This window comes from Patagioenas fasciata, chromosome Z, assembly GCF_037038585.1.
Source record: "Patagioenas fasciata isolate bPatFas1 chromosome Z, bPatFas1.hap1, whole genome shotgun sequence".
Lineage (NCBI taxonomy): Eukaryota > Metazoa > Chordata > Aves > Columbiformes > Columbidae > Patagioenas > Patagioenas fasciata.
In genome coordinates this window covers 84,583,829-84,609,539 of record NC_092560.1, presented here as the reverse complement: position 1 = coordinate 84,609,539, position 25,711 = coordinate 84,583,829, and the positions used below count along the sequence as shown (strand labels likewise).

Sequence of the window (25,711 nt, the reverse complement as noted above, 5' to 3'; positions counted from 1 at the left end):
AGTAATAGAAGGCAAATAAGACGTGGGGATCATGATGCACGGTGCCAGCAAAAGAGCAGGTGTTTGGAGGACCCCGGCTTTTGATTGTGGCTCTGACACTGGGTGTGATTTCTCTGTCAAGCACTTGACCTCCTCCCGCCTCGTTAACCCAGCTGGAAAATTAGGGAGAGGGAGCGGGAGCCTCCATGTGACTCAAATAGCACATCTGAGCTGGAGCCTCTGGGGAAAAGGGTTTTACAGCAACCGTGATGATGCGAGGTGTTCCTTCTTTAACATTTCCTCGCGTGGCGTCCGCGGAGAAACAGGAAGGAGTTTCTCAACGAACCGCATCAAAGTCACACCAAACTTGTAAGGATTTCCCTTCCCCGCTGGAGGCTGAGCCTCCGTAGGCTTGGTTTTAACGTCGATGCGATCGATTGACCATGCTTCTTGCTGTCAGATTGGCCACGGAGTTGACTTTTTCTCAAGTAATTCTCCGTAACCAGATGTACATAGTGCAGAAGCGGCTGCTGTTAGAGGCCGATATGGTGGTGGAGCCGGGTGAACGCGTCCACATATCCCCAGGGAACTGAAAATAATGACAGCGAAACTACAATCACCATCCCAGCGTTGCTCAAACCACTCCCTAATAACAGTATGACTTGAGCTAGGACCGTTTAATCTCATTTATAGCTTTAAATGGGAATAGGTAGTTAAAGCCGCGGCGTTCTCATTGCCAGCAACTGGGTTTGGTGTGGCCAAAAAGCTGGCGCTGCTAATCCTGGAAGCCGAGTGACACATCCCTAGTGCTCGGGGACACGGTGCTTTTGTCCCTAGTAATAAAGCAGGACCTAATTTGTCCCCGGTTGCCTTTCACCTGCAGCCCCGTTGACATGAATGAAGTCGTAGCTTCCATTCAAAACAAAGAGCTCTTGTGATAAATGAGGTGGGGACAACTCAAATTGTTGGAAATAAGCTCTTAGCCGGGCTGGAATAATTGTAGCGAGTCCAATGCTCACGGCAGGGGCACCTCCTTTGTGACAATGACATTTAAATGGGGGAAAATACACGGAGCCAACAACGGCGCAATTTAGGCTGGAGCCGGTGGAATTGGTGAACAAACAGAGTATAAGGATACAGGTGCCTCTTAACTCTCGACTCTCCTGGATGTGTTTTGTAGCTTAGTTGTCTAATTTTAGTCTTTGCACCAAGTTTTGGTTGTGACTTGAAATAGCCCAGAGTCACATAATTGAAATTTGAGTCTGTATCTGCTTAATAAACCATAAACCATAAAAACCACGGTGTCTCCCCTTCCTTCAGAGCACCCTGTGATCATCCTGCAGGTAAAGCAGAAGCAATATAGGTGCTCTCCGAACAGTTTTGTGTCTCTTTTAACACCATCTCAACAAAAAGAGGATTATTTGTGCACTTCACGAGCCGAACTCATCAATTCCCCCGAATCTTACTATAATTGCGTGTAATTTCATCAGTCTTAACTGATTGCTGTGACTCTTCAGCCTCACGTGCTGCAGACCGGCTTCTTAATGACTATTTCAACCGGAATGGTTTAAGCGCTTGAGCATCATTTTTTGCAGGGAAAAAGTGTTTTATCCTGTTTAATAATAATCTGCAGCTGGTCAACAGTTTGTACCATTTGTTGTTTCCCTGGAAAAATATATTCTTTTATTGCTTAATAACTATGTGAGATGTGGATGGCTTGAGTTGTGTTTATCAGTACCCTACTCGGTGCTGTGTTAAATTTGTGCGTATTGACTGGAAATCCACTTTTTCCCAGTTAAAAAGCCTTTTGGTGTTATCTCGCTTTGGTTCTGTGTTTAACCATAGTGCCAGCCGAAAATATTTCGGGTCGTTTGGTGCCCGATGCTGCTCATTAGTGAGGATGTTTGTTCCTATTCTTCCCTTCTCCTCCCCAAAGTGTTCGGTGCCCTATTTCACAGCACTTGCAATGCAGCTGGGCATAAACTTGTCCATTTCTTGGGATCCTGAGAGCTAAATGGCATTATATACTATTAATAACAGGTATTTATGGATGGAAATAGAAGTGCTGGGAGTATTAAATCGCAGCTCGGCATCTGGTGTTTGCAGTGATGCTTTGGCTGCGACTGATTTAGAAGAAGAGCGAGGAGGCAGCAGCCGAGGTCCATTTGCAGTCACTTCACATCATCTTTCCAAGATGTGAGCGGTCACAAATCGGGCACAAGAAGAGATGTGCTGCCTGTCAGTGCTTTTTATTCTCTTTTTTCCGCTAGAAAATGGCACTTTGGATGACTCCTCTGCTCCGGGTGGGTGTTGGAAGAGGGACCCGTAAGGTGCTTGAGTGCGTGTGAAGGGAAAAAGGCTGAGGATGGGGGGAGTTTCCCATGTTTTTCTGCAGAGGGAATAACTCAAACCCACACGGCAGCACGACGGGAGCTGGAAGAGAAGCTGAGAGATTGCACGGGACGTGGAGCTCAAACTGGTTTCCCCCGTTGGTTTGAGTGGACTTAAAACCCAGCTTAAGATATTAAGCAGTTGACTCCTAATCAAATCCACTTCTTCCAGGCCCTAATTAATTACAGGAAGATGCACACCAGGCTGGGATGAACAAGCATGTTGCCCAAACTCGCACCGATGCCCTGTGTGCTGTGTCCCAAGAGGGCGGTTACGTTTAAGGGAATATTTATGAAATATTCGTATACTTGAGGCATATGACACATAAACCAGGGAATTTGGTTGTCAGAGCTTAGTCTTTGGAGCCACATTCCCTGCGTAAAGGTATCGCAGCTTAGACGTTATTTATCTCCTATTTTCTGTGTAGCTTAAACTTCCTTGCGTGCAAACGCGGATCCTCCTGGCACTTGTCCAGGTTATCACATCTAACATCTCGAAATTAAACCGGAGAACAAGAGCTTTTGGTCTCTCTCTTGACAGATGTTTCCGAGTTCTCATTCTTATGCGTCGCAGCATTTTTTCCTGGTCGGGTAAGGAGGATGAGTTTATTCTTTGAAAGATGAGGAGGTGGAGGATGAGGGAACCGTAAAGCGAGAGGGAGGAGGAAACACAGAACTCGATGTTAGATGCATTTAGAGCGGGTTTGTTCACGGGCGCTATAAAACTCCAATTAAATGCAGCATCTTGAAAGTGCTTTTATGGGTCGCAGTGAAACAAATGCTGCCACTATATTATGTTTTATTTCGCAGATGCGAAGGGCCACAAAAATGACCCAAAAGGGACATTTTTCCCCATGAGAACGATCAGCCCTTGGAATAATCTCCTTGGGGAAGTGCTGGATCCCCCAATGTTGAACCATTTTAAGACTGGGCTGAACCAGCTTGTCTAGACCGGGCTTTTCCCCACAACGGTTGGACTGGATGATCCTTGAGGTCCCTTAAAGCCGGGATTCAGTAATTTGGGTTATCTTTGCAAAGGGACTCGGAAGGTTGATGCTACATAAGCGGCGTTGGAGGATTTGGGGTATGTACGTGTCATTTGGAGGATGAAAAGCTGGTTTTTGGTGTGGGGAATCATTAATGATTTCCAGGCCTAATCTCAAGATACTCGCTCATTAGCAGGAATTACAATTACTGCATAGTTTGAACTGATTAACCGCCTTAATGAGCATTACTAACAGTGGTAGCTGTTCTAGTTAAGGGTGCAATTGGTGCATCAAAGTTGTACATTTTTGGAGGTGGAATTCTGCCCCTGGGCGGGGGGAGGTTCCTATTTCCTCCTAGATGTGCCAGATTATACCAACTATATGGAAATGGCTTAAAATTGAGTATTTTCTGTATCAGAATCAACTTTTGGCCGTTGCAGCAAGGACATTGGGCTGGATATTCCCTTGTATTTTATGTCTGGGTTCATTTCAGACTTGCGTTCACCTTGCGATGGAAGGCCAGACCTGCAATGCTATTTTTAGATGTCAATGTCTAGTGGCATGAACTGTATTCATTGTAAATGCTTCCATGGGTGTTTGCTGCAAGGTTGTGTCCCAAATATAACTTGAAATTTAAATGTATTCTTTCTATCCCTTTGCATTTTGTTTGGCAAGCGAAGACGGTGCTTGTTTCTCCTTGTGAATATCTTCATATTTTGGGGAATTGCTTAGAATTGCAATTCTCCGTCGTTGTGTGTCGCTGTAATGAAGCCGGTTGAGGCGAAGCGTGATGAATAGTTGAGCGCTCCATTATGATACAAATGTAAGAAGAAGGTACTTCAAACTGCCGAGGGAACAAGAGTTTCTAATACCTGCAATAAGCAAAACAGAAAATAGAACCATTTTCAGGAATCACACGGCGGTTAATGCTCATCTTTAGGATGCGAGGACAGTATTAAAAGTGGCGGTTTGAAAATGCTGTGCAAATATTTATCGATTGGGGATGCTGTTAGGAGGCAAATGGGGACTGGGGTGTTGTGATAGGGCTGAGACCAAGGTAACGTTCCCTATGTGCTTCAGAATCTCTTCCGTCATTAATGAAAACGAGAAGCACGTAGGATTGGATCCAAAAGGAGGATTTATGCGCATTAACGGTGCGAAGCTTGTGCCTTAAAAACCCACCCCCAAAGAAGAAGAAACGCGTCGTATTGCGGTGTCTGCTTTAATACCCCATGAGAATGATGGGAGTAGAACAACTGCGAGCATTGTATGATTTTAGTTGATGTGCTCAATCGATAACGTGTCGGCTTCACCCGGAGCGAACCGCAACCCTCTTGTTTCTGGAGCGCCTTTTGGAGGTGGTTACAACGCATGACCAGGCGATGAGGACAACAACATCCAGCTAAAAGTTGATTTAGCAAAGAGAAAAGTGCATCTCCCTCAAGTGACTTCACCCCATGGATATTTTTATGGGTGTATATAACAACTTTACTTTGCAGGAATCTCTATATAATAGTAAAAACAGAAATGATGTTGCTCACCAGGAGCTAAATCGTCCCATATATTGTCAGATGGGGTAAATGTTTTCAGGCCGCTATAATTTCCAACACATCCTATTTATTGCTGTGATTATTGTTTCGCTGTTCGCAATAATTTGGCTCGGGGGTTTGTTGCCAGGTACTCGCTTTGTTTAAACACCAGCAAATGTATTCTATATAAAAAACCCCTTTGTATTGCGAATTTGATAGCGTTGAAAAGGCCAAAATGCCTTTTTGTTTCGTCTTTAACCCTCTTTGGTTTATAAGGAGCAAACATTAAGTTTTGAGGAGCTCTTGGAATGGATCTAAGGACTGATCCTGGGACCACTGTGGTCTGTGAGTGATGGGGAGACCAGGATTTGGAGGGGGAAACCAGGATTTGGAGGGGGAAACCAGGATTTGCAAGCTCCTCAAGGATGAGAATGAGTAGAACACTTAACCTTCAAGGGCGAACATACCCTATATATATATACACACATATATATATGTGCAAAATCCCATATTGCAACACCTTGAACTTGTAGAACAGCCAGATAACTTTGCTACACTCCTAAATTTACCCCGTGTTTGCCTACACTTGCATTATAAACCAATAAATAATGTCTAGGGGTTAAAGAGTCTTCAGAAGAGTTGCTCTGATTGGATTAATCGGTGACTATCGATTCCTCGCACGTTGCATTAATTTCATTATGATGCCTAAAGGGCAATCCATAGCAATTAAAGAAGTCATCTGATAGCTCGTGGTGATTGCATTTGTAGATTTATTCGCTTACGTTCATTTACTCCAACTATAAGTACTTAATACTTTACGCAGCTGTTTTGAAAGTGAGGATTCTTTGGGGATCCCTCGAATTGGGACCAGAAAACCTTATTTCAGTGGGACCCCCAATTCTGAGCAATGGAAACGAACTGGTAACTGAGTTTGTTGTGCCTGGTACATGTGGAGAAACAAACGATTTCCAAAGGTTTTTCTATTCCTGTAAACATTTCCTCACCTTCCTTTGTATTCCTCGTAGGCCGCATTTGCTTTGGGTGTTGCGCTGCGGCTGTTAATAATTTAAAAAGGTGTTTGTTTGGTGGGAAAGGGCCCTGATTTCTGCTGCAAAACCAGCTCTGACTTCGCAATGAGGTGGGGGAAATATTAGATGGGCTGTCCTGCCGTAAATACCAGGACGTATATTTCCAGTGTTTGAATGGTTTAGCGTTTGGAGTAATTACTCCTTTGCATTATGCCATAAAAACACCGGCCTGTTCGTTTGCGCCTCGTTCTGTTGTTCACCTCAAAACTTGTGAGGAAATCACTGTTTTTGCATCTGGATGTGTTCTACCATTTATATTTGGATTAATTAAGGGCGATTTAATTGGGGGTTGCTTCGCTTCTGCGAAGCCGCGTGGTGTTGCAACCTTGGTAGAGAAGGATGGCCCTGTGGGGTTGTTGTGGTAACCAGGCCTTTCTTTTGAAATAAATGGAATATTTTAGCTCAAATCTCCCCTTCTTCTGAAGAGACGCTTCCTAAGAAAGGTTTTCCATCCCCATGATGGTTTTTGGAGTAAAAACCATTGTATTTTCCCTTGCGCATCACTCAGGTTGGACACTCGTCTTGGTTTGGGACCTCCAGGTGAATCTCCCGCCCTGTGGGGAATGGTGAAAGGGTGTGAATCCGGATTGTTGGCACGCTGTGTGAACACCCCAGCTGCTCTTAGTTCCATGGTGATTATTTCAGCAAAATGAGTGGTTTTATTGTATCGATAGCTGTGAGTTGGTCCCATCCACCACTGAACAATATAGGAGTCCCAAACGGTCCAACTTCTGTTGTTCATTTGGTGACTTCAGTTTGTTACTTTTCCTTGAACCTTCCCCTGTGGAAATATAAGGAGATGAACTCATTTTGTGTCTTATTATTAACTGTGGTTAGAAATTAATTAGTAATTATTATTAATTAGTAATAATTATGCTAATTCTTTGTTTTCTCTTCCTCAGATTCCAAAACCGTGTTCCTAAGAATGTGGAGCCACAATGGGAACGCGCCTGCTCCCCATCAGAGGAGATTCCCCATCTCAGGTATGTCCTAAATCCTTTTAGCACGGCCTGAGCTGATTTTCGGGTGTTTTTTTGCCCTCCCAACTCAATCATTTCCCAAAGTGCCGTTAATTTCGCCACGTGAAATGTTGTTTGCCAATAAATGAACCTTAGTGTTGGCAAGATACTCAAGAACACCAACCCTAGTTTCCCAAAGCTCCTGTTGGTAAGTGATGAAAGATGATATGAAGGGAATATAGTGTTGATACTTCTATATTGCTAAAGTAATTGTGGTGATGTTTCACCCTTGGCCAACCATACATCAGCTGGGCCTTTCCCACATGTGGGACGTATTTTCCGTTATCAATTCTCCCGCTTGTGTTAATAATGGGCTGTACTAATATGGATAAATCCACCCTATGGATTCATTTGCTTCTTTGAGAAGAATAACATCCCAGATTGTTTCAATTACATCACTCACAGACTTGGTTTATTGGCCTTTTCCTTCCCTTATCTATACTGTACAGTTCCCAGCTTCTGGCACGTATTGATTACCATTAGCTTCCCCTTTGGTTTTTAAATGATAATTAAAGATATTAGTTGCTTTCCCTTTAAGGAAGACCTGCAAGGCTGTTACAAAGCAAAGAGATGCATGTTTCTTTTGTAAAACTGTGGCTTGTTTGGTATCTGGGTGCTTTCTGTCTGGGGTTTTGTTGTTAGTTTTTAATAACAGAGAAGAATTTAGATCTTTAATCCTCGCCGATTCGCCCTATAATCATTTTCAGCGTTGCAAAATTAGCCCTTTCAAAGCCCTGTGTGTGTGATTACAGTTTAGACTATCCCATAATGAATATAATCAAGTCACAATGGCTTGCACTCAGATGCCTGATTGCCAATTTGGTGGTCAATTCCTTATCTACCAAGATGACCAACGTGTGACTCTTTCTGATACCCAAATCCTGGCTGCGATATTGGGTGGAGAAATGTAACTCTATGACTTTTATGGCTTCACATTTATGGATAGAAGCCATAAAGATGAGCAGAAATCAGTCCCATCCAACATTGCGATCTGGTTTTTGTCCACAAATGCATAGAAAGTATTTATTTGGGGGGTATGGGGAAGAAAGGCGAGACTCTTTGAGCTAAATTGTGGCTTACGCTGCGTTGGAACTGAAATTAATGCATGTGGACAAGAGGTTTCTTGTTTTCCTCCGGGAAATCATATGGTAAAATTTCCCTTTTGCGTATGAAAGCACCGTTAGATAGTCCTGGTTTAAGACTTAAGCTTAAGATTTGTCTATGAATTTAGCGATCCGTGCTGTCCAGGTCAAACTTCAAAGCGCTTTTGGGGCAGAATATCTTCATTTTGCATCTACGCATAGGGAGGCCCAGATTAATCTGTTTGCCCAATCCTTTTGTATTCCCTTCCCTCGACGTCTCCCTCCCCTTTCCTTTTGAAGACATCTGTTTAAAACTCAGCATTTAGGCCAGACGGGGGGCTCTTGATTGCGATTCCCCCAATTAAGGGCTCAGCCAGCCGGCATTACCATCTTAATGCTGCTTTATGGGGTGGCACAATTTGCCGTGTGTGAGGAATCGAGGTTGCGCCCCTCGATGTGCAAAGTGGCTTATTTGGCACGTTCGTTGTTAAATCTTTAATTACCAGCGGTTGCGGTTATTTGTTTTCTCTGGGATGGGGAAAATGGAAACAAGCAGCAAACATGAGGCTTAATTGTTGAATTGAACTATTTATGCTGGTTTGCTATGGTGCTCATCACTGGGACTCTTTAACTGTTGCTGGTTTCTTATTGCTTGCGCATATTCTGGGCAAACAGAGGATCTGGTAGTGCTGGTTTTAACATGAGAGTTAATCAGAATTAACTCAAAGTTGCCAGCGGGATCGCATTGGAAATAGAAAAAGAGTTTGCATTTTGCTCAAAACAGTAAGGATCACACTCTAAATGGAGTATTTTAGTCGAATAGAAGTCTTAATCTTATCAAAATACAACTGAAGGGTATTATTCAGTGACAATGATATGCACTTATAGTTCACGTTGTGTGGTTAATATGGAAAAGCTCAGTAATAGCAGAGCCAAAGGTGGCCGAGAGTCGGGCCGGCCGGGCACGGAGCTGGAGGTTATTTATCCATCAAGCTGCCATCTGATTTATTCATTACACACAAACAAGTGGATTCTATGCGAGGATGGGGAGAAAACCGACCTCGGACCACCAGAGAGCTCGGGCAATACCAACATCAGCCTGGCCGACACAATAATACAGAGACTCGGACTTGAGAGCATCAAAACCCCGCAGGTGCGGCGATAATGATTTGGAGCTGCAGAAACACCGAACCCCGCTGGGCCCTGTACCTTAGAGCCAGGAGCGCGGGGGACAGCGCTTGATACCTTGGTAACCGCTCTCTTGCAAAGGCCAAAATAGGTTGGTTTGTATTATCTTTTAAAGAAACCAAATGTACCGCTACCCAGCGCTACTCCTGGTGCATACCAAGAGCGTTTAAGTGTTTTCTAGCCTTGAAACAGCTGAATAACCTTTTAGAGCTGGCACTAAACTAAACTAGAGAAATTGATTAGCTTTTCTGCCTTTTATTTCTATGACTGGTTGCTCGTTGCTGTTTGAGAGTCAACGAGGAACATGTTCCATCGATACTGTGATGGAACAGCGTCACGCTTTTCGTTTTGGAGACTGTTAAAGTGGACAGGGCGGAGGTTTAGGCGGAGCTCTAGCGCCTAAACCTGTCTACAGCACCATGAAAAACCCTTGCTCCTTACACGCATCCCTTGGTTTTAGCAGAGTCGGGGACGCAGAACCCGCTGGGGGTCATCAAACATTTATTCCGTACGACACACCGCACCAAATTGGTGATAAAAATATCAAAGCAATGCCGGATAACGAAGAGGACGCGATGCTGAGATGGTGCACAATCAAAATACCACTCGGGTACCTTGCTTTCCTCCCGAAAAACCCAAGTTTTGGTGCAAAATCCTGTAAGGATGATGTTCAGATGGTCCTTGTCAGGAGTTCTTGTCCAAATGGCCCTCGGAGATGGGGTGAGTTTCGACTGCTCGGATGGATCGATGCGATGAAAAGCACAGGGGGAATAATTTGGAGAGCTGTGTATCTGGAGCAGGGCTTGTCTGTGGAAAGAACATCTGGCAAGCCAAGCTATGAAGCAAGAAGGTTTCGTTTAATTGAGACCATAACGAGAAATAGCGCGAGGAAAGCAAAGCCCCGTAGGCAGAGCTGGAGCACCCAGGTAATGCTCAGCCCCTCGGAAAATGCAGCTGAGGTTTGAACCGTTCAGCAAAGTGGGGGAGAAAATACAGCTCGCTTCATTTGCTTTTATAGAACTGTTTAAAAAGCGGTAGCAGTGAATTACTGAAATAGCTTTATAGCAACACGCTAATGACTTGAAAACCCAGGAGAAAAATCACAATCGCCGTTCCCTTGGGTTTGTTGTGTGTTTTATTTGGAGTGTTTGTGGGTAAATTATGATCTTTTTAACTCATCCCTCTGCTTTTCTCCACACGTTAGTGAGCGACTGCCTGTTTAAATAGATGATCGTACAAGTCGGGTGAAAAGGAGTCACATCCTTCTCTCCCCCGAATCAAAAAGGTGCCTTTGGCTTCTATCCATCTGTTCCTCCCCCAAAACAGCATCCACCTGAATGCAGATGGGAATGAGACGGGGCAACGTGGTCCTGACTTCTGCTCACGGTCAAGGATGCGGCGAAAATAAACCCTGAGCAGGACTGGAAACTCAAGCCATAAATGTAAAATGAATGTAAGATTTATCTACACCCTGCAAGACAAAGCGCTGGATGCATTGAACCGCTTCTCTAACTGGATCTGGTTGACGGTTATCACGCTTTCTAGCCCAAAAAAACATGCAAGAGGTGAGGAAGTTGCCTGGGGTTGATTCTGCCTTCTGTTGCGCGTGTTGATCTGTAGGAGAAGGAGGGTTTTCCTATGGAAAATCCATCTATTTGCAGAAACAGCATCTGTAGGAGGATTCCTGAGCGTGGTGCTTATGTTCACAAACATGCAAACCCTTCAAGATGTGAGTGGGTACTTAAAGCGATTCCTTCTCTTTCAAGCCCCAACAAAGCTTTTGAATACATCTTTTTATTTTGCCATCATGTCACTTCTTAATCTGTAATTATACTGTTAGTTATTAGCATCTATACACACATCTCTTTCTAAACAACATTTTGCATGTTCTTCCTAATGACAGCGCTGTGAAGACACTAGCATGGATTCAAACAATATGTTCAATATATATATTCTCCTTGATTATTTTTACTTGGCTACCATGAGCTTTATATTCTTTTCAGTATTGCGAATTGAACCCTCCGGTAGCTGCTTCTCGAATCTTCACACAGGTGGCTGAAATAGTTGCTTTTCTAAATGAAAAGGGTGTTTACAGTGGAGGTTTTTAAGGATGGGTTAGACGAACATATATCGAATACAATTTTGCTGTCGCAATGGAAATGCGTTGAAGGGCCGGCTCTATTTGCTGAAGTTCCTGATAAGCAGCATCTTCAAATATTGGAAGCGAAGAGAAAAATCCCAGCGGGCTGGGGAAAGCAACGGATGCCGATTTCCAACTAGCTTTGCTGGTAGAAAGTTTGGCCTTGTAATCTAAACCTTGCATCTCCAGCTCTGGAACTTAAGCCTGTTAATTCCTGCGCTATCTGCGGAGGACAGGAAAACCAGATTTATTGCTGTTTGCTTCGCATCAGCATTTTCCCCGCTCAAAAAGTTATAATGTCTCTCCTTTTCGGGCCTAAACCACCTCTGTTCTCATGTGTTTGTGGGCTGTGTTTTCTAGTGTACTCCAATATCCTATATTCTCATGAACCCTTTCAGAACAGCAGAAACCACCTCTAATCCTCGACCCTTTCTTGCAGAGCTGATGTTCAACCTCATTCCTTCCCCTGGATTTGCACAACTGACAAAATTTGGGGTTTTAACCTACATTCCATCGCCGTTTTGCATTGCGTCTGATTTATTTTCTGCACCGTTAATGCCGTTTGGAGAAGTAATTCTGAGTTCAAGCAAAAGACTCTATAGCACAGTTTGATAGGAAGAGTCAGGATTTAATTGTAGGTGTTAATGAGAGTTTGACAGAAGGCGAATCCCCATGATTTTGCAATAACCCGCTTGTGCCTGCGCTGTCCTTAGGAATCAGGTTTGTATCTGCTCATAGAAACCGAAGCTGGATAATTTTCTTGCTTTACAATAAAGTAATCAAGAGAGGTTCAAGTACCGAAGGCCCAAATTGAATTTGATGAAACCCTGACTACATATTCTCCAATCTCTTCTACAGATTCGTTGGCAACATCCACCGCTGTTAAATACCAAAGTGTAACCTGATCTTCTTCTGAATTTATAGTTTCTCTTGTTTTCTGGCCACTACACCCTGAAATAATGGAGTATTTTATCTTATTTTATCTCCCGTGCATCTGCTGTTCCTCTGTTCTGAGGCAGTTTGTGTCCTTGCAGGACTTACCCCCCTCTCCCCTTGTTCTTATTCTCTTTAGCGTTCTTTGCAAATCGCTTTTGGACACACACAAAACCCCCAAATGAAAGCCAAGTGACGTGGGACAGCGGAAACATGGTATGATAATTGAGAATTGATAATTATTTGGACCGTGGGAGAGAAAATAGTGACTTGGTTAGCGACTGCGGCGGGAGTTTATTGCTATTAAAACCTTCAAGCCGCATCTCCGCTCCTTCCCATTTACCGTTTTAACTCATTCTTCCATATTAGACCTTTCAAAAAATAGCATGAAAACGAACTTTTACCTTTGTGGAGAAGAAAGATTTGCTGTTCGTCCTGCATTAGCACAACTACTCGCTTTACGACAACGGTTCTGCGTGGGACAGGGCCGATGAAACACGTCTACATGGAGCGACGCGGCCATTTGGTAAGCACAACCTTCTCCTGTTCTGCCTCCAGTATAGCATCCATATAATAGCTGGATGAGCCTCAACACCAGGCAAAACTAACGAGCATGTTGATTAAGACAAGCTGGAAAAGGGCCAAGCGCTAATAAAATTAGAAGGAAGCCGGCCTCTTCAAATGAAATGAATTGTCTGCGTAATGAGAAGAAAAAGAAGTTGAAATGAGCTAAGCGGTGCCTCAAAATGAAGCATTTAGTAATTGTTATTACTGGGAACACGTAGAATCTGAAAACAACTTGTTCTATTTTTCATTAATTGTTAATTTAGCGGCTAAGCCGAGTTATATAGGGGAAGGAGTTATTGCAGGAGCTGAATTGAGGCCTCCCCGTTGTGCGCTGAATTTACCTGGGCAAAAGTGGCCCTAGAACTGAATCATCTTCTATTTGCTTGAATATACCCCCCCAATTCTTTGACATTGTAGAGGACGCTAAATGTCTTGAATGGGTTGTCACAGGAGCTCTTGTGACACTGCTGAGGATCAGAGGAGCTTCGTGGATCAACGGTGCTCAAGATATGGGGGAAAGCAAGAGGAAAAGGCAGCATTTGGAGCAAAGGAATGGAGGCGATTGCTGAGCAAAGCCATGGTAGGGAGCTGCATGAGGATGCCGACTGCGCAGAAGCCGTAAAAACCACATTAAAATACATTAAAACCTAAGTGTTCAAACTCACGCGGCAAGGTAGAAACTCACTGCAAGCCGTTTGTCACCTCTCTCCAAAAACATGGGCACATTTCCTTCTTTTTTCCCTTTTATTACAGATCAAAATACCTTTTAATGCCATCAGTTTGATCCTCTCCCAAAATTTGCAGCGTGCCAATAGGATAGCAACGCGTTTCTTGAATGTTAGCATCGCAGCGTAAAGAACTATAATGCTATTAGGGGAAGGAGGCAAGCGAGGGCTGATCTAAAGACTCAAGCTGGTCCATGCTCAGTGAGGTGATTATTGTTATTAAAGCTCTGGCCGAGTCGGGCTCAACTCTGTCAAGCGACTGTGTGGCAATGGCCTTTTTACTCAGCAGGTTCCTCGCTTGGCGCTATCAGAAGCGTTTCCAGCACGGCGAACAAATGCAACAAGGTTTAGTGCCTTTTTGGATTATTTTCCTGCCTTTTGCTAGCGCTGCTCGCATCGATCGCAAAATAACTTGCGTTCCGGGGCGTTTTCCGCTCTGATGCGGTGCAATGATCACCAGGGGCCATGGGAACGTGGAGGGAGCAACCTGTGCCGAGCAGAATCGTTGCGTCCTTGCTTTATATTCCCCGTGGGTTTGTCACCTGCTGTAAGAAACCACTCCCAGGTAAAAGGTAAAACCTCTTTGGATGTGTGGATTTAGTGCCCTGTTCCCAAGAGGCGTCTGTCTGTCCGGCAATAGCGGCTCCCGCAGAGGATTTACCTGCAGGTTTAATGAAATGAGCCTGAGTTTGTGAAGTTGTTAAAGAAACCATCAGCAAATGCTTCGATTCGGACGATAGTATTGACCGCAAAGTGTGCTTAGGTTGAGTTTAACTGCCAGGCAGCAATATAGCCCTGTAGCAAATAAGGGGATAACATAGTTTAAACGTTAAATTGTGCTTCTTGGGGATGGTGGTGGACTCCGCTATGAGCTTTTATCTCAACGTTGCTCGCTTGATGCTTTATATTGTACATTCTAGTTGGTGTTTCCAGTGCTGGTTTCAGTTCTTTGGGTCGTTATATTGCTACATCTGCCCCAAACCAGTGCCTGGACTTGATTTGGTGGCTTTGGAGCGGGTGAAATTTCAGTGCAAGAAAGTTAATTCGCAAGGATGCAGATTAAACCCAAAGTGTTTGTTACCAGGTGTTTTCAGCACCGCTGCTTTGGGAGAAGTTTGAAACCGGTGGAGTTTTGCAGATGTGCTGCAGATGTTTCAAGTCAACTTCTATGTAAAGCTTTACAGATGTCAACTTGTGTTGAATCCATTGGCGCCTCAGCTTGCAGGTGAGGGCTATTATTTGCTTGTTATTTGCTTTCCGAAAGCGGCTCTTGTTTCGCCTGAGTTGCCTTTAAAACCGACGTGCGGTTTTAATCACGTTGTTTGTCTTACCTTCCAAACGCAGCTGTGAACCTGAAATATAGGAGTGGCAGATGTGGAGCTGTACAGCTGTTTTAACACTTGGGTGATAGGTTAATTTTCCCTCTTTGTGTTAGTTTATTAGCTCATCAAACAACTGGCAAAAGCCTTGAACTCTCCATCCTTTTGCAATTCCTGCTTCCCCAGACTCAGCTTTGAAATCAAACTGTGTCAGGTCGTGGGTTAATAACAGTGTCTTTGGCTGTGACGAGCAAATAAGGATCATGGCAATTAGACAGTGGCTCAATTATAATATAACGGGGTGATGGAGGTGAAGAGCAGCACCTCCAGTTATATGAGAACCTTTAAAAAAGGCAGAATTCTGTTTTCAAAGAAACATTGTTTTCTTACATCAAATGATAGGTGCATTTAGTCTAGGCTGTACTGGGCATATAATACCCACCTGTTGCCTATTTAAGCAGCGCTTAAATCTGGTCCCTGGTGGCTAAATCCAACCTCAATCGATGGCTCAAGCGCTTGCTTAAGGGTTATTGTGGATGAGGATGATGCGAATCGGAGACCAAACGCACAGGGAGACGTTTGATCCCGACTTCACCCCAAAGTGGGGTGTCTGTCACCCCTCAACCCGGTGACGGACTGGGCGGTGATGGGAATTCGCCCCTCTTATTGAATCAATTGTGCTGTGGCTGCTGGTGGTTGGTACGAAATATAAAACACATAATAAAATATAAAAGGGCATCGTGCTGCTGGGACCCCTGACCTTGGGAAGGGAAATATTGTATATATTTATTGTATTTTTATTAAGAAATACCTGGCGAGTCGCTGGCAGCGGTGGAGGAGGAGAACTGAAAGTGCCTTCTAATTAAGTCAAGGAACGAAACAGCCGGAGGGCAAAGATTTTGAATTTAAATGGAGCCTCAAGGAAAGCCGAAAGGAGGGATTAGATCCAAGAGCATGGAAGATGCAAAACTCACAGGAAAGCCGCGTTTTAATGGCACGGCCAGGTAGATATGGAAGGCTTGTGATCTTGGGGAGAGCGGGAGAAGCTGCCGGTGCTGGGATCATTGACAAGAAGCAGCATCCCAGAGCGTGTTGGTTGGATTGGTCCTGACTCACGACAGGTTATTTTCTATTTGTCTGGGTATTTCGTAGGTTTTTTATCCTTGTAGATGCAATGCTGGGCTGTTTTGGAAGCACTTTGAGTCCTGTCCGGCATCCCAAGGGCATCATGAGGCAGCAGGGAGCAGCTCGACCTGAACGTTGTCTCTTTCTCACGTCTTATTTTTCTGGCGTGTTCTGAAACGTTCATTTCTCCGTAGATCTCTGGAAACTCTGGAGACTTATTTTGGGGTTTTATAGAAGCACTTCAATCTCTTTCCTGAACTGAAGCAGGTGGGCGAGCAACTCGATCTTTGTAGTAAAGTCTGATTCCTTGGATTTCTATATAATTGTGTACGTTTAAGCTGTGCTATTACTTTAGAATTTAATGCATCGTTAGCTCATGTCTGTAGCTGAAAAAATGAAAGATAACGACGCTGGACTGGAATTGGGGTCGTTCTTGAGTGACCAATAAATACTTGGAGCAACATCCCAATGAAATAATCAGTTAAATAAAACACTAATTTATTCTCCCAAGCTTCCAAAAGGTATTTTTTGGTAGATAAGCACAGATTCTGCCTATTCAGATAAAAGAGCATCCTTAACAAACGTGCTAAGCATAACACCTCTGACATTCCTTTCCGCGTAGCGAAGCGGAATCTCATCAGTTCATCGGGAGGAACATCAGGTGGTGACGTTGGCGAGAAAGGGAAATAAGAGGATTAAAGCAAAAAGGGTTTTGCTGAAGGGATTCCTACCTGTTACAGAAGTTATTTTCAACTTAATAGTAGATAATGGTACAGATGCGCAAACAAAAGAGCCGAGTGCACTTGGAACAGCTTGAAAGGCAAGTCAGAATGGCTTAAAATAGGGAGAGAATATTAAGCACGCAGATCTCAAACGACAGGACTACGCTGTGTTAATTGCTCCGAGTCGGCGTCAACGCCGGCTGGCGGTTCAAATGGCACCGAGGGAACCGCCGGCGCCTCTCAATATCCGGCTTTTCTTTCGGTGTCTAACTGGGAGCAGAAATCTTCGCAACATCTGCATTCGGCGCTTGACAAACCCAATGCTGAGCAAAAGGGAGGTGAAAATCCCTGGGGAGCTTCGTGCTGGGAAGGGAGCCTGGGAAACATCACCCGTGCTGCTCTGCATCGGCAAATATAACATCGTGTGGGGCTGAGAAGAGTCCTCGTCACCGCCAGTGGGAGTTGGTGCGTTTGCCAAACCCTATGTATGGTTCTGTTCTGGTTTATACCCATAAAGCCGGAGACGCAGCTGGGAGCGATGAGTTAAGCCGGGTGTTGGGCTGGAGATGGAAATTTGGCCTCATCAACAGGATCAAAAGCTTGGCCCTTCCCTGTGGTAACAAGGATGGAACGGATCACCGAGAAGACTTATTGTTCGGTGTTAATCAAGATTAAGAAATTGAACTAAAGCCAAGCTGAGCATATGGCAGGCTGGTCCCAAAACTACTGCGGCTGTGAGCGGTTGGAGAAAGGTGTTTAAATAGTGTCTGGCCATAAAATTATAGATACGGTTTTAACTTGATCATCTCCAATCAAGTGTGTCCATCTAAGCTGCCCGCAGGGCTGGCCTGGGTCCCGCTTTCCTAGGAGCAAGGCAAGAGCAGGAAGGGCTGGGCTACTGGGACACTTGCCCAGTAAAACCAGTGCTCCCCACACCATTCTTACTGGGCACCAGTCTGTGGGGTGAGGGAAGGGGCATAGCTGCTGTTTTAGACACTTTTCCTTCTATAAAGGATGCAACATTGAGCTTTACCTTCAGGTTCTTCCAACTCCTCCATCAGCAACCAGTGGTTCAAGTGAAAATTGATCAGGTAAACCCACCACAAATGGGAATTACATTTGTTTTAAAACAGCTCCGCCAAATAGCTCATTTTTACCCCAAGAATTCACCTTCAGCCTTTCCCAATTGTGGTTTTAAGTGCTGTGCTTAAAGCAGATGGAAGAGCAATGACCTGTCTTTGTTAGGCGAAGTGCTGAGCCTAATGGGTGGCTCAAGCTTAAAGCCAGATAGACTGGCTGATGTTCTTCAGACATTATCGCTGCCTTTGTGTTAATTACTATTGATCGTTAGGGAAACTTTGGAAAAGGTGGTTGTGGAGAGACTGGCCCCACTAACCAGTTCTTCTCTGTAGGGGTTTATTGGGTGTTTTGTTCTTCCTCAAAATTAATTGTTGGGAAGATGGGCTTTTAGCAGTGTGTGGATATAGTAAAATACCTTTATATTATTTGTTTGTGGTGTAAGGTCTCTAATTGCGTGTTGCTCTGCCTCCCAAGAAAGAACTTTTCAAAGAAAAAATTAAGCTTCACATGCTCCATATTCTTCTGTAATACAGAAAACACCAAGTCCCTTCTCACTGAGAAGAAGTTTCTTCTATTTAAGTGGAACCTCCTGTGTTCCAGTTTGCACCATTACCCCTTGTCCTGTCACTGGTTGTCACACAGAAGAGCCTGGCTCCATCCTCCTGACACTGCCCCTTTCCATATTGATCCCCATGAATGAGGTCACCCCTCAGTGTCCTCTTGTCCAGCTCCAGAGCCCCAGCTCCCTCAGCCTTTCCTCACCCGGGAGATGCTCCACTCCCTTCAGCATCTTGGTGGCTGCGCTGGACTCTCTCCAGCAGTTCCCTGTCCTTCTGGAGCTGAGGGGCCACAACTGGACACAAGATTCCAGGTGTGGTCTCCCCAGGGCAGAGCAGAGGGGCAGGAGAACCTCTCTGACCTACTGACCACCCCCTTCTAACCCACCCCAGGTACCATTGGCTTCCTGGCCACAAGGGCCCAGTGCTGGCTCATGCTCACCCTGCTGGCCCCAGGACCCCCAGCTCCCTTTCCCCCACACTACTCTCCAACAGCTCATTCCCCAACTTATACTAGAACCTCCTTTTAGTCGTCTCCCTCATTACCATCACTTCTGGATCACAAACTCGCTGTTTTGATCAAGTTAATTCCTCCTTCGGGTTTTGAAGCAGAAGGTCTTTTGGATCCTGAAGCTCCACCGCACAAACACGATGTATTGGGTGGGAAGCAAATATCAATGTTGGGCTGTTTAAATTGACTTTTCAAGGCAAAAAAAATCTCTTCACTGATGTCAATGGAGCCAGAAATAGAGATGAGAATCTGTCTTTACACTTCAGAGCTCGTTCCGCCGTAGAAATGCAACAGCAGCTGGTATCTGCGTTAAATAACGTGTGTTCCTCTGGTAATTTTGTCTCCCCCTTGGAGAAAATGCTCTAGAAATGGTGCGGCCCCCACAGTACCAGTTAAATGGGATTATAGGCTGTTACTATTAGTTGTGTTACTTTTAAAACTTGCCTTTTTTCCTCCATCCAAATAGCGACTTATAATAATCTTTGGGTCAGAAATACCCTTCTGCCTTACTCCAAGCGGCGTATAAGCTTTTTGGTGCTCTTGTTCTCTCTTTGGAAGAATTAAATAATCATTAATGACTCATTGTGGTTTGCTTGGACAAAAGAAACACAATGTAATGCATTTTTTCATGTGTTGAGATGATCTCCAGGCTCACGGACCTTTCTACTCATTGGACTAAAGTTAGCGTAGGAAGAAATTAGGGAATAAAATTAATATTAGCGAGTAATTGACTTTTTTCTTTTCCTCAAATAATTTGTGCTTTCTAAATATTACAAAATTTCCTAGAAGGAATATTCCGTAATTATTTTGCTTTTCACATTTGGCAGCGTGTCGTTCGGTGGCCCCGTCTACAGGCAACGTGGCGTTGGGTGACCCCGTCCATGGGCAACGTGTCGTTCGGTGGCCCTGTCTACAGGCAACGTGGCGTTGGGTGACCCCGTCCATGGGCAACGTGTCATTGGGTGGCCCCGTCCATGGGTAACGTGTCGTTGGGTGGCCCTGTCCATGGGTAACGTGGCGTTGGGTGGCCCCGTCCATGGGTAACGTGTCGTTGGGTGGCCCCGTCCATGGGCAACGTGGCGTTGGGTGGCCCCGTCCATGGGCAACGTGGCGTTGGGTGGCCCCGTCGACGGGCAACGTGGCGTTGGGTGGCCCCGTCTACAGGCAACGTGGCGTTGGGTGGCCCTGTCCACCGGTAGCTCATTTGGCAGCTCAATTATCTATTTTTGGCGGTTTCTCTACCATACATATTGCGGATATTCAGCGTCAAAATCCCGTCTTGTCAGAAGTAGAAGAGTTAAAAGGAAAAATGCACGCTCTAATGATCCTCCCACGCGTGCCTCTACAGAAAGCAGCTGGATCACCGAATCCGCCCCTTGAATAAACGTCCAATTTTGACACTGAACTGTTGGAAAAGCCACAGGTTGGAAACAAGGTGTGGAAAGGGCAGGGTTGTTTTTCAGGTCAGCTGCACAAACGGAGGGGAAGGATGGAATGAAGTCTACAAAGAAACCCACGTTTACGGCCTGACACCCCAGGTTAACAACTCCCACAAGGCCGAGGTCTCGGCCTACGGTTCAAGCGCCTTTTTTCTGGCTTTTTCACCATCTAAAGGCTTTACAGGAAAGCAAAACCTCGGCGTCACTTGGATTATTTTGTCTCTTCTATTGCTTAACTGTGTTTATGTATTTTATCTCATAAATATTGAAGAGCTCGTCATATCAAAGCGTCTCTCAGGCGACATCTCCGAGCGTATGAAAAACTACATTGAAAACTCGTTTATCTCGTTGCACTGATCAAGGGGAAAAAAGGCCACAAGCTTCCTAATGATCCCGATTCACTCCGACTGAGCCTTATTGGACTGCGAGGTCGTGATATCTTCTCAGAACACAGGCTTCAAAGAGGAATTACGGAGCTTATTAGAGCGGTAGCCTGAAATCCTCCGGTGTGTGTTATCCAGAGGTCATAGTGGATGATTTAACCATCTTTTCAGGGAAATCTGAGTCGAACCAAAGTGTGTAGATCCCCTTTGAAGGCTGCTCGGGTACAGCGCTAATCCCTTTTCCTACCGGTGGAAGAACCGGTGTTATTTTGTGTGAGCGTAATAAAGACAGTTCAGCTTTACACAGCTTACTCTGAACCGCTTCCTCAATACCCGTTTGCTGTAGAATGAGATGTATTGTTGGTAATCCAGGGAATTTATCACTGGGTAGTGAGGTGGAGTGTGAACTGGAAGGAGCCAGAGAGTCATGGGCAATGGGGCAGAGTCCAGTTGAGGCCTGGATCCAGGGCAGTGCCTCAGGGGGCAGTGCTGGGGCTGCTGTTATTCAATATATTCATCAATGATTTGGACATTAAGTCTTGAATGTGGGCAGGAACAACCCCAGGTTCCAGTGTAAGCTGGGGAATGAGCTGTTGGAGAGCAGCGGAGGGGAAAGGGGTTGAAAAACGTCATGTTGGGGTGAAATAATATCATTCTCTTCATTTCTCCCCAGTTGTTCTCCCGTGTTATCGAGACATTTGCATGAGAAGAGGATCTTTGTGATCTTTGTTCCTGAAGGGCCCATCTGCTCTTATTTCCCCCACCTGAAGCCCTAATCCTGCTTTGGATGTGACGGCAGCACTGAACAAACGATAGTAACATCACAGCAAGAGCATCACGGCGCTTTCAGGTCCATGAGGAAATCAAAGCCTCAGCGTGGAATATATGTGATACAACCACGGTAAGAGATTAAAATATGGCCGAATAAACTTGAACACGCTGGTGAAAGAGTTTTAGTTTGGAACCTTCAGGAGTCAATGAGTCCCTCGGGGTCTGGCTCGATAGGCCACGGCCTTTTGCTTGTCCAGGTTGGTTCGGTGCTTTCATACTCAAGAAAAAGCCCCGTTTTTGTGCTGATGTCTGAATCTGTGAGTCTCTTTATCCTCCTCTGGTCTCACCACCATCTGTGCGGAAGCAGATTCTCTCCTGGCGCTGATTGTGAGTTAGAAGAGCAATAACATTCCTCCTCAACTTTGCTCCTGATAATTCATTTGTCCTTTAGCTGTCATTGAAGCCACCCTCTGCTGAGACTACATATTCTTTCCATTCCCATAGTCTTGATCTTCTGGAAATGTTCTTTATATATTTATACACATATTTCATTTGTTATTGCGGCGCGTTGCTTACGAGCTACCCCCAGAGCAATACTTTTGACAACATTTTCGGCTTTGATGGTATTATCTGTTCCCTGTATAGCGAGAGAGAAACGCTAGCGACTTTGATTTTGAAGGATAGCAACTGCATTATCCTGCGAGCACACAAAGGTCTCCGCTCCCTTTCTTAGGTGCTCCCCGTGGTGCCGGCAACGTCTGAAATCAATGCTGCTAATTCATCCCTGACACCACTCAAAGGCCGAACCGAGCATGGAGACCTCGCTGCTTTAGATTCTCCCGTTCCCACAGTTTCACCCGCGGTAAATCCCAACAGATCCTGCCCTGGACACCGTCCGTTCGCTCTCGTTTTAATGTTATCAGGTAACAAACACCGTTTGAATTGTATTTGTATTTCACACGAGTAACGCTGACAGCTCAGGGAGGGTGAAATTTGGGAGGCTCCATCCTTGTGCTTTGAGGATTAAGATGCATTGCCAAACTCGGTTCAGAACTTCTCCCTACCCTAATTTTGGCAAACTTGCTTCTATTTGTAATGAATTCAGGATTTTATGTTGTCGGATGCAAGGCATACAAAGGATTATTATGTGATCCAGCTAACGTGACTCCATATGCTTTTAATACAAAGGTGGAAAGTTGATTGTCGCCTCCAAAAAGTCTTCCCTAATACTAAATTGAGCATATTTTGCGCATTTGAGACAACCCAGAGATCCAACAGACCCCTTCGATTTGGCTTGCGCTGGTTTTGTGGCCTTGTTACAAGCAGGGACTTTGTTTTATTCGGTGAGATAGGAGGGGGATTGCTCAAGGTTTTGCGGTTGGACTGAGAGGGGATGGAGCATTTTCAAAGGAGCTTCGTGTAGGGAGGAACGATGAGCTCTGGGTGTGCGTATCTGCATCCTCTGTGACAGAAACAGCTGGAAATTAAAGGGAAAATTGAGGTTGAAGGTGAGGGAAAAGTGGATTTATCAGTGGGGGAAGGTTTCTCACATAATACCCTTTCTTCCCAAAACTGCCAAGCTCCGTTTCTTGACAAAGCACTACAAAAATGGTGCGGAGCCAGGGAAGCGAGGTTCATAAGTTGTATCGATGCTCCTGGAGTTCCTAGTGAATCATTTTGATACACCTCACCTCTTCTTTTCTCTTGCCCTGCTAGGGCTGCTACAAACTCCCCAGGATTCAAGCGCAGAGATGAGAACAGGGAGCTGAGATTTCAGGAGTCCGCTGCTTCTCCTTGCTCGGGGCACGGCTTGGAATGAATCATTTACACCTCTTGGTGCTTCTGGATTTGACACAGGAGGAGGCTCTCCTGCCGCGGCCGCCTGGCAATGTTTTGTCAGGCGATGCTCAGGTTGGGCGTCTTATCTTCAGGTTTTATCCCTGCGAGGTAGGGGATGGCTGGTTCCTTTTATCTGGGTTTCTGCGGCGCCGGCTGCGGTTTATCTGAACCGCACACGCGCGTCGCGTCTCTTCTGAAAGCAAAACCTCCTCCAGGCCCGAGCTGAAGGGAAGATCCATGGCGGGCTTTTCTCCTCCAGTTAATTTAGCAGCTCTCCGAAGTGCCTCGCAGGCAGTCCGTGTCCCAGCGGCTCGATGCTTTCCAGCTGCCAAGAGGCAGCCTGCAAATAGAAATGGGAAAGAAGCAGAGAGAGAAGGTGGCTCAGCAGTTACCAGGGCAGACTGAGCTTGTGCTGACCTTCAATAAGTCACTTACGCTACTCTAAGCGAGGAGCCACTGCGTGTGTTCTTTTTTTCCCTCCAGCTCATGTTCTCTGGCCGCTGTTGTGTTTGGTTTCCCTTAAATTCTTTATCTTGTATAGCTCAGTGTTACTTTTGCCTGTGCTGCAGCTTCTTCACCAGCTTGTAAGGGAGCCGGGGAGTCCCCGAACTGCAATAAAACCCCCAACTCCGAGTACACGTGTCCCTGGCGTAGCAAACAGCGCAAGTACAAAGAGATGAACCTTGTTTTTTAATGTCTTCTTTAGATCAGATTCCTGCAAAGTAGCTCCGAGGGAGTGGTCGATAGCGTGTGCGTGCAAGTACAAGCCACCCATTGCTCAGATTTAATGCAAGGTGGTAACTGGGTTGTTTATTGCTCTTTCTTTGCAAAATTGTGATATTTCCATCCAGAAACGTGTTGGGGGAATAGTCAAGATGCTTTTCCCAACCCTATGTAATGGAGTTGTATCCTACGTTCCAAAGTGAAAGACGGCCTGTAGGAGAGCAAAAGAACAAGACTGAGACTAAAGGTGAGCAGCAGAACCAGTAGCTGAACTGGAAATGCAGTGTTTCCAGCCTAGGCCGCAGCTGTGCCGTAGACAGAGCCCATCTCTCTCATCCTAGTGTGGTTGATGTGCAACCCAATGGGAACGGCATTTGGTTCTTTCATCCCTCGGATCCCGCTCGTTTCCCTGGGCCAAAGCGCTTCCAGGCATCAGGCGAAGAGCTGAGACGTCCCGGTGGCTGCAGGTGGGTGACCCTGCTCCGTGGCCTGCACACATGAACCTGCTCTTGGATCTGCTGGGCCACGTCTCAGCGGTGAACACGGGCCAGCTTCTCTTGCCACATGCTGATTCTTGGTGTGCTCTGGCTGCTTAGCACTGCTCTGACAGCACAGAGCAGCCAAAAATATGTTTAACTGGCTCTTGAAAATTACCTTTGTGCTCTTGAGATCCTCTCTGCACGATATTGCCAAAGCAGCTTTTGAGTAGAGGAGGAGAACAGGACTTGGCAGCGATTCTCTGGCCAGAACGCTTCCTTGGCACTGGAGCGTCCAGCTATAAATCTGATTAACTTGATCATTGCTCTGATTCGCGTTGAGATGTAGATGAACCCCAGTTAAGCTTCGGTTTCAGAGAACCCAACGGTGGCTTTAACTTCTCGCTGGTCAGCATCTTAATATTCGGATTCTTGTCCCCTTCATTGTCTTTTCTCCTGTTCCACCTCATCTGCAGGTACCAGCTCTGCCTGACTTGATTCAGCCCCTCGGGTGATGGTGAGGAGGCACCTCCATGCCTGCCTAAGCCTGTCTTGCCTAGTTTAGACCAGCTTTTTGAGCCAGAACCTCTCTTCTAAGTCTGTCATGTAAGACACAGCCACCCCGCGTTCTCAGAGTGCTGCAAGCTGAGGAAGCTGAGCAGTGAGACGGTAAAAATGCAAGAAATAAAGCAAATTATTTAACTTGGGTGGGGGGAAATGAAAACACTTAATCTCAAGTTTCTGTGTTCCTCATACGAGGGGCTCCTACCACATGACACAGCAGCTCTTTTCCCTCGTAATGTACTATTACATGTCTTGTTGGGTGTTTTTAAGGGATGTGCGTGGCTTGTTTTTATTGTTCTTTAAATTATCTCATACAAACCAGTCTCTCTTGGTATTGAGAATTTGAGGTGAGGTCTGGAATCACGTTTGCCGTCCATTAACCCATCACATTGAGACGCGTGGGCTTAGCGCAGCACCCTTCCAACCTCTTACTGTAACTGCACATCCTTAGAGGGTGAAAAAGCTTATTGAGAGGCATTTTTGCTACTTGTATTGAAATTAAAGATGTAAATCCTATCATAAAATCACTTGCAGATCTGGCTGGCCCTGTGGTTACCGTCACTCTTGAAAACTTGT

At 45.3% G+C, this 25,711-nt stretch overlaps 1 protein-coding gene across 5 annotated transcripts in view; it reads left to right on the top strand.

Moving 5' to 3' along the window:
* The window catches only part of LOC136114956 (netrin receptor DCC-like), a 333,036-nt gene that overhangs the window by 27,032 nt on the left and 280,293 nt on the right, over positions 1–25,711 (top strand). For all 5 annotated transcript variants that reach the window (XM_071801760.1, XM_071801758.1, XM_071801759.1 and 2 more), the window contains one exon: positions 6,875–6,955. In XM_071801760.1, the coding sequence (XP_071657861.1) occupies positions 6,898–6,955 (58 nt within the window). In that variant the 5' untranslated portion in view covers positions 6,875–6,897. The remainder of the gene's footprint in view (positions 1–6,874; positions 6,956–25,711) is intronic.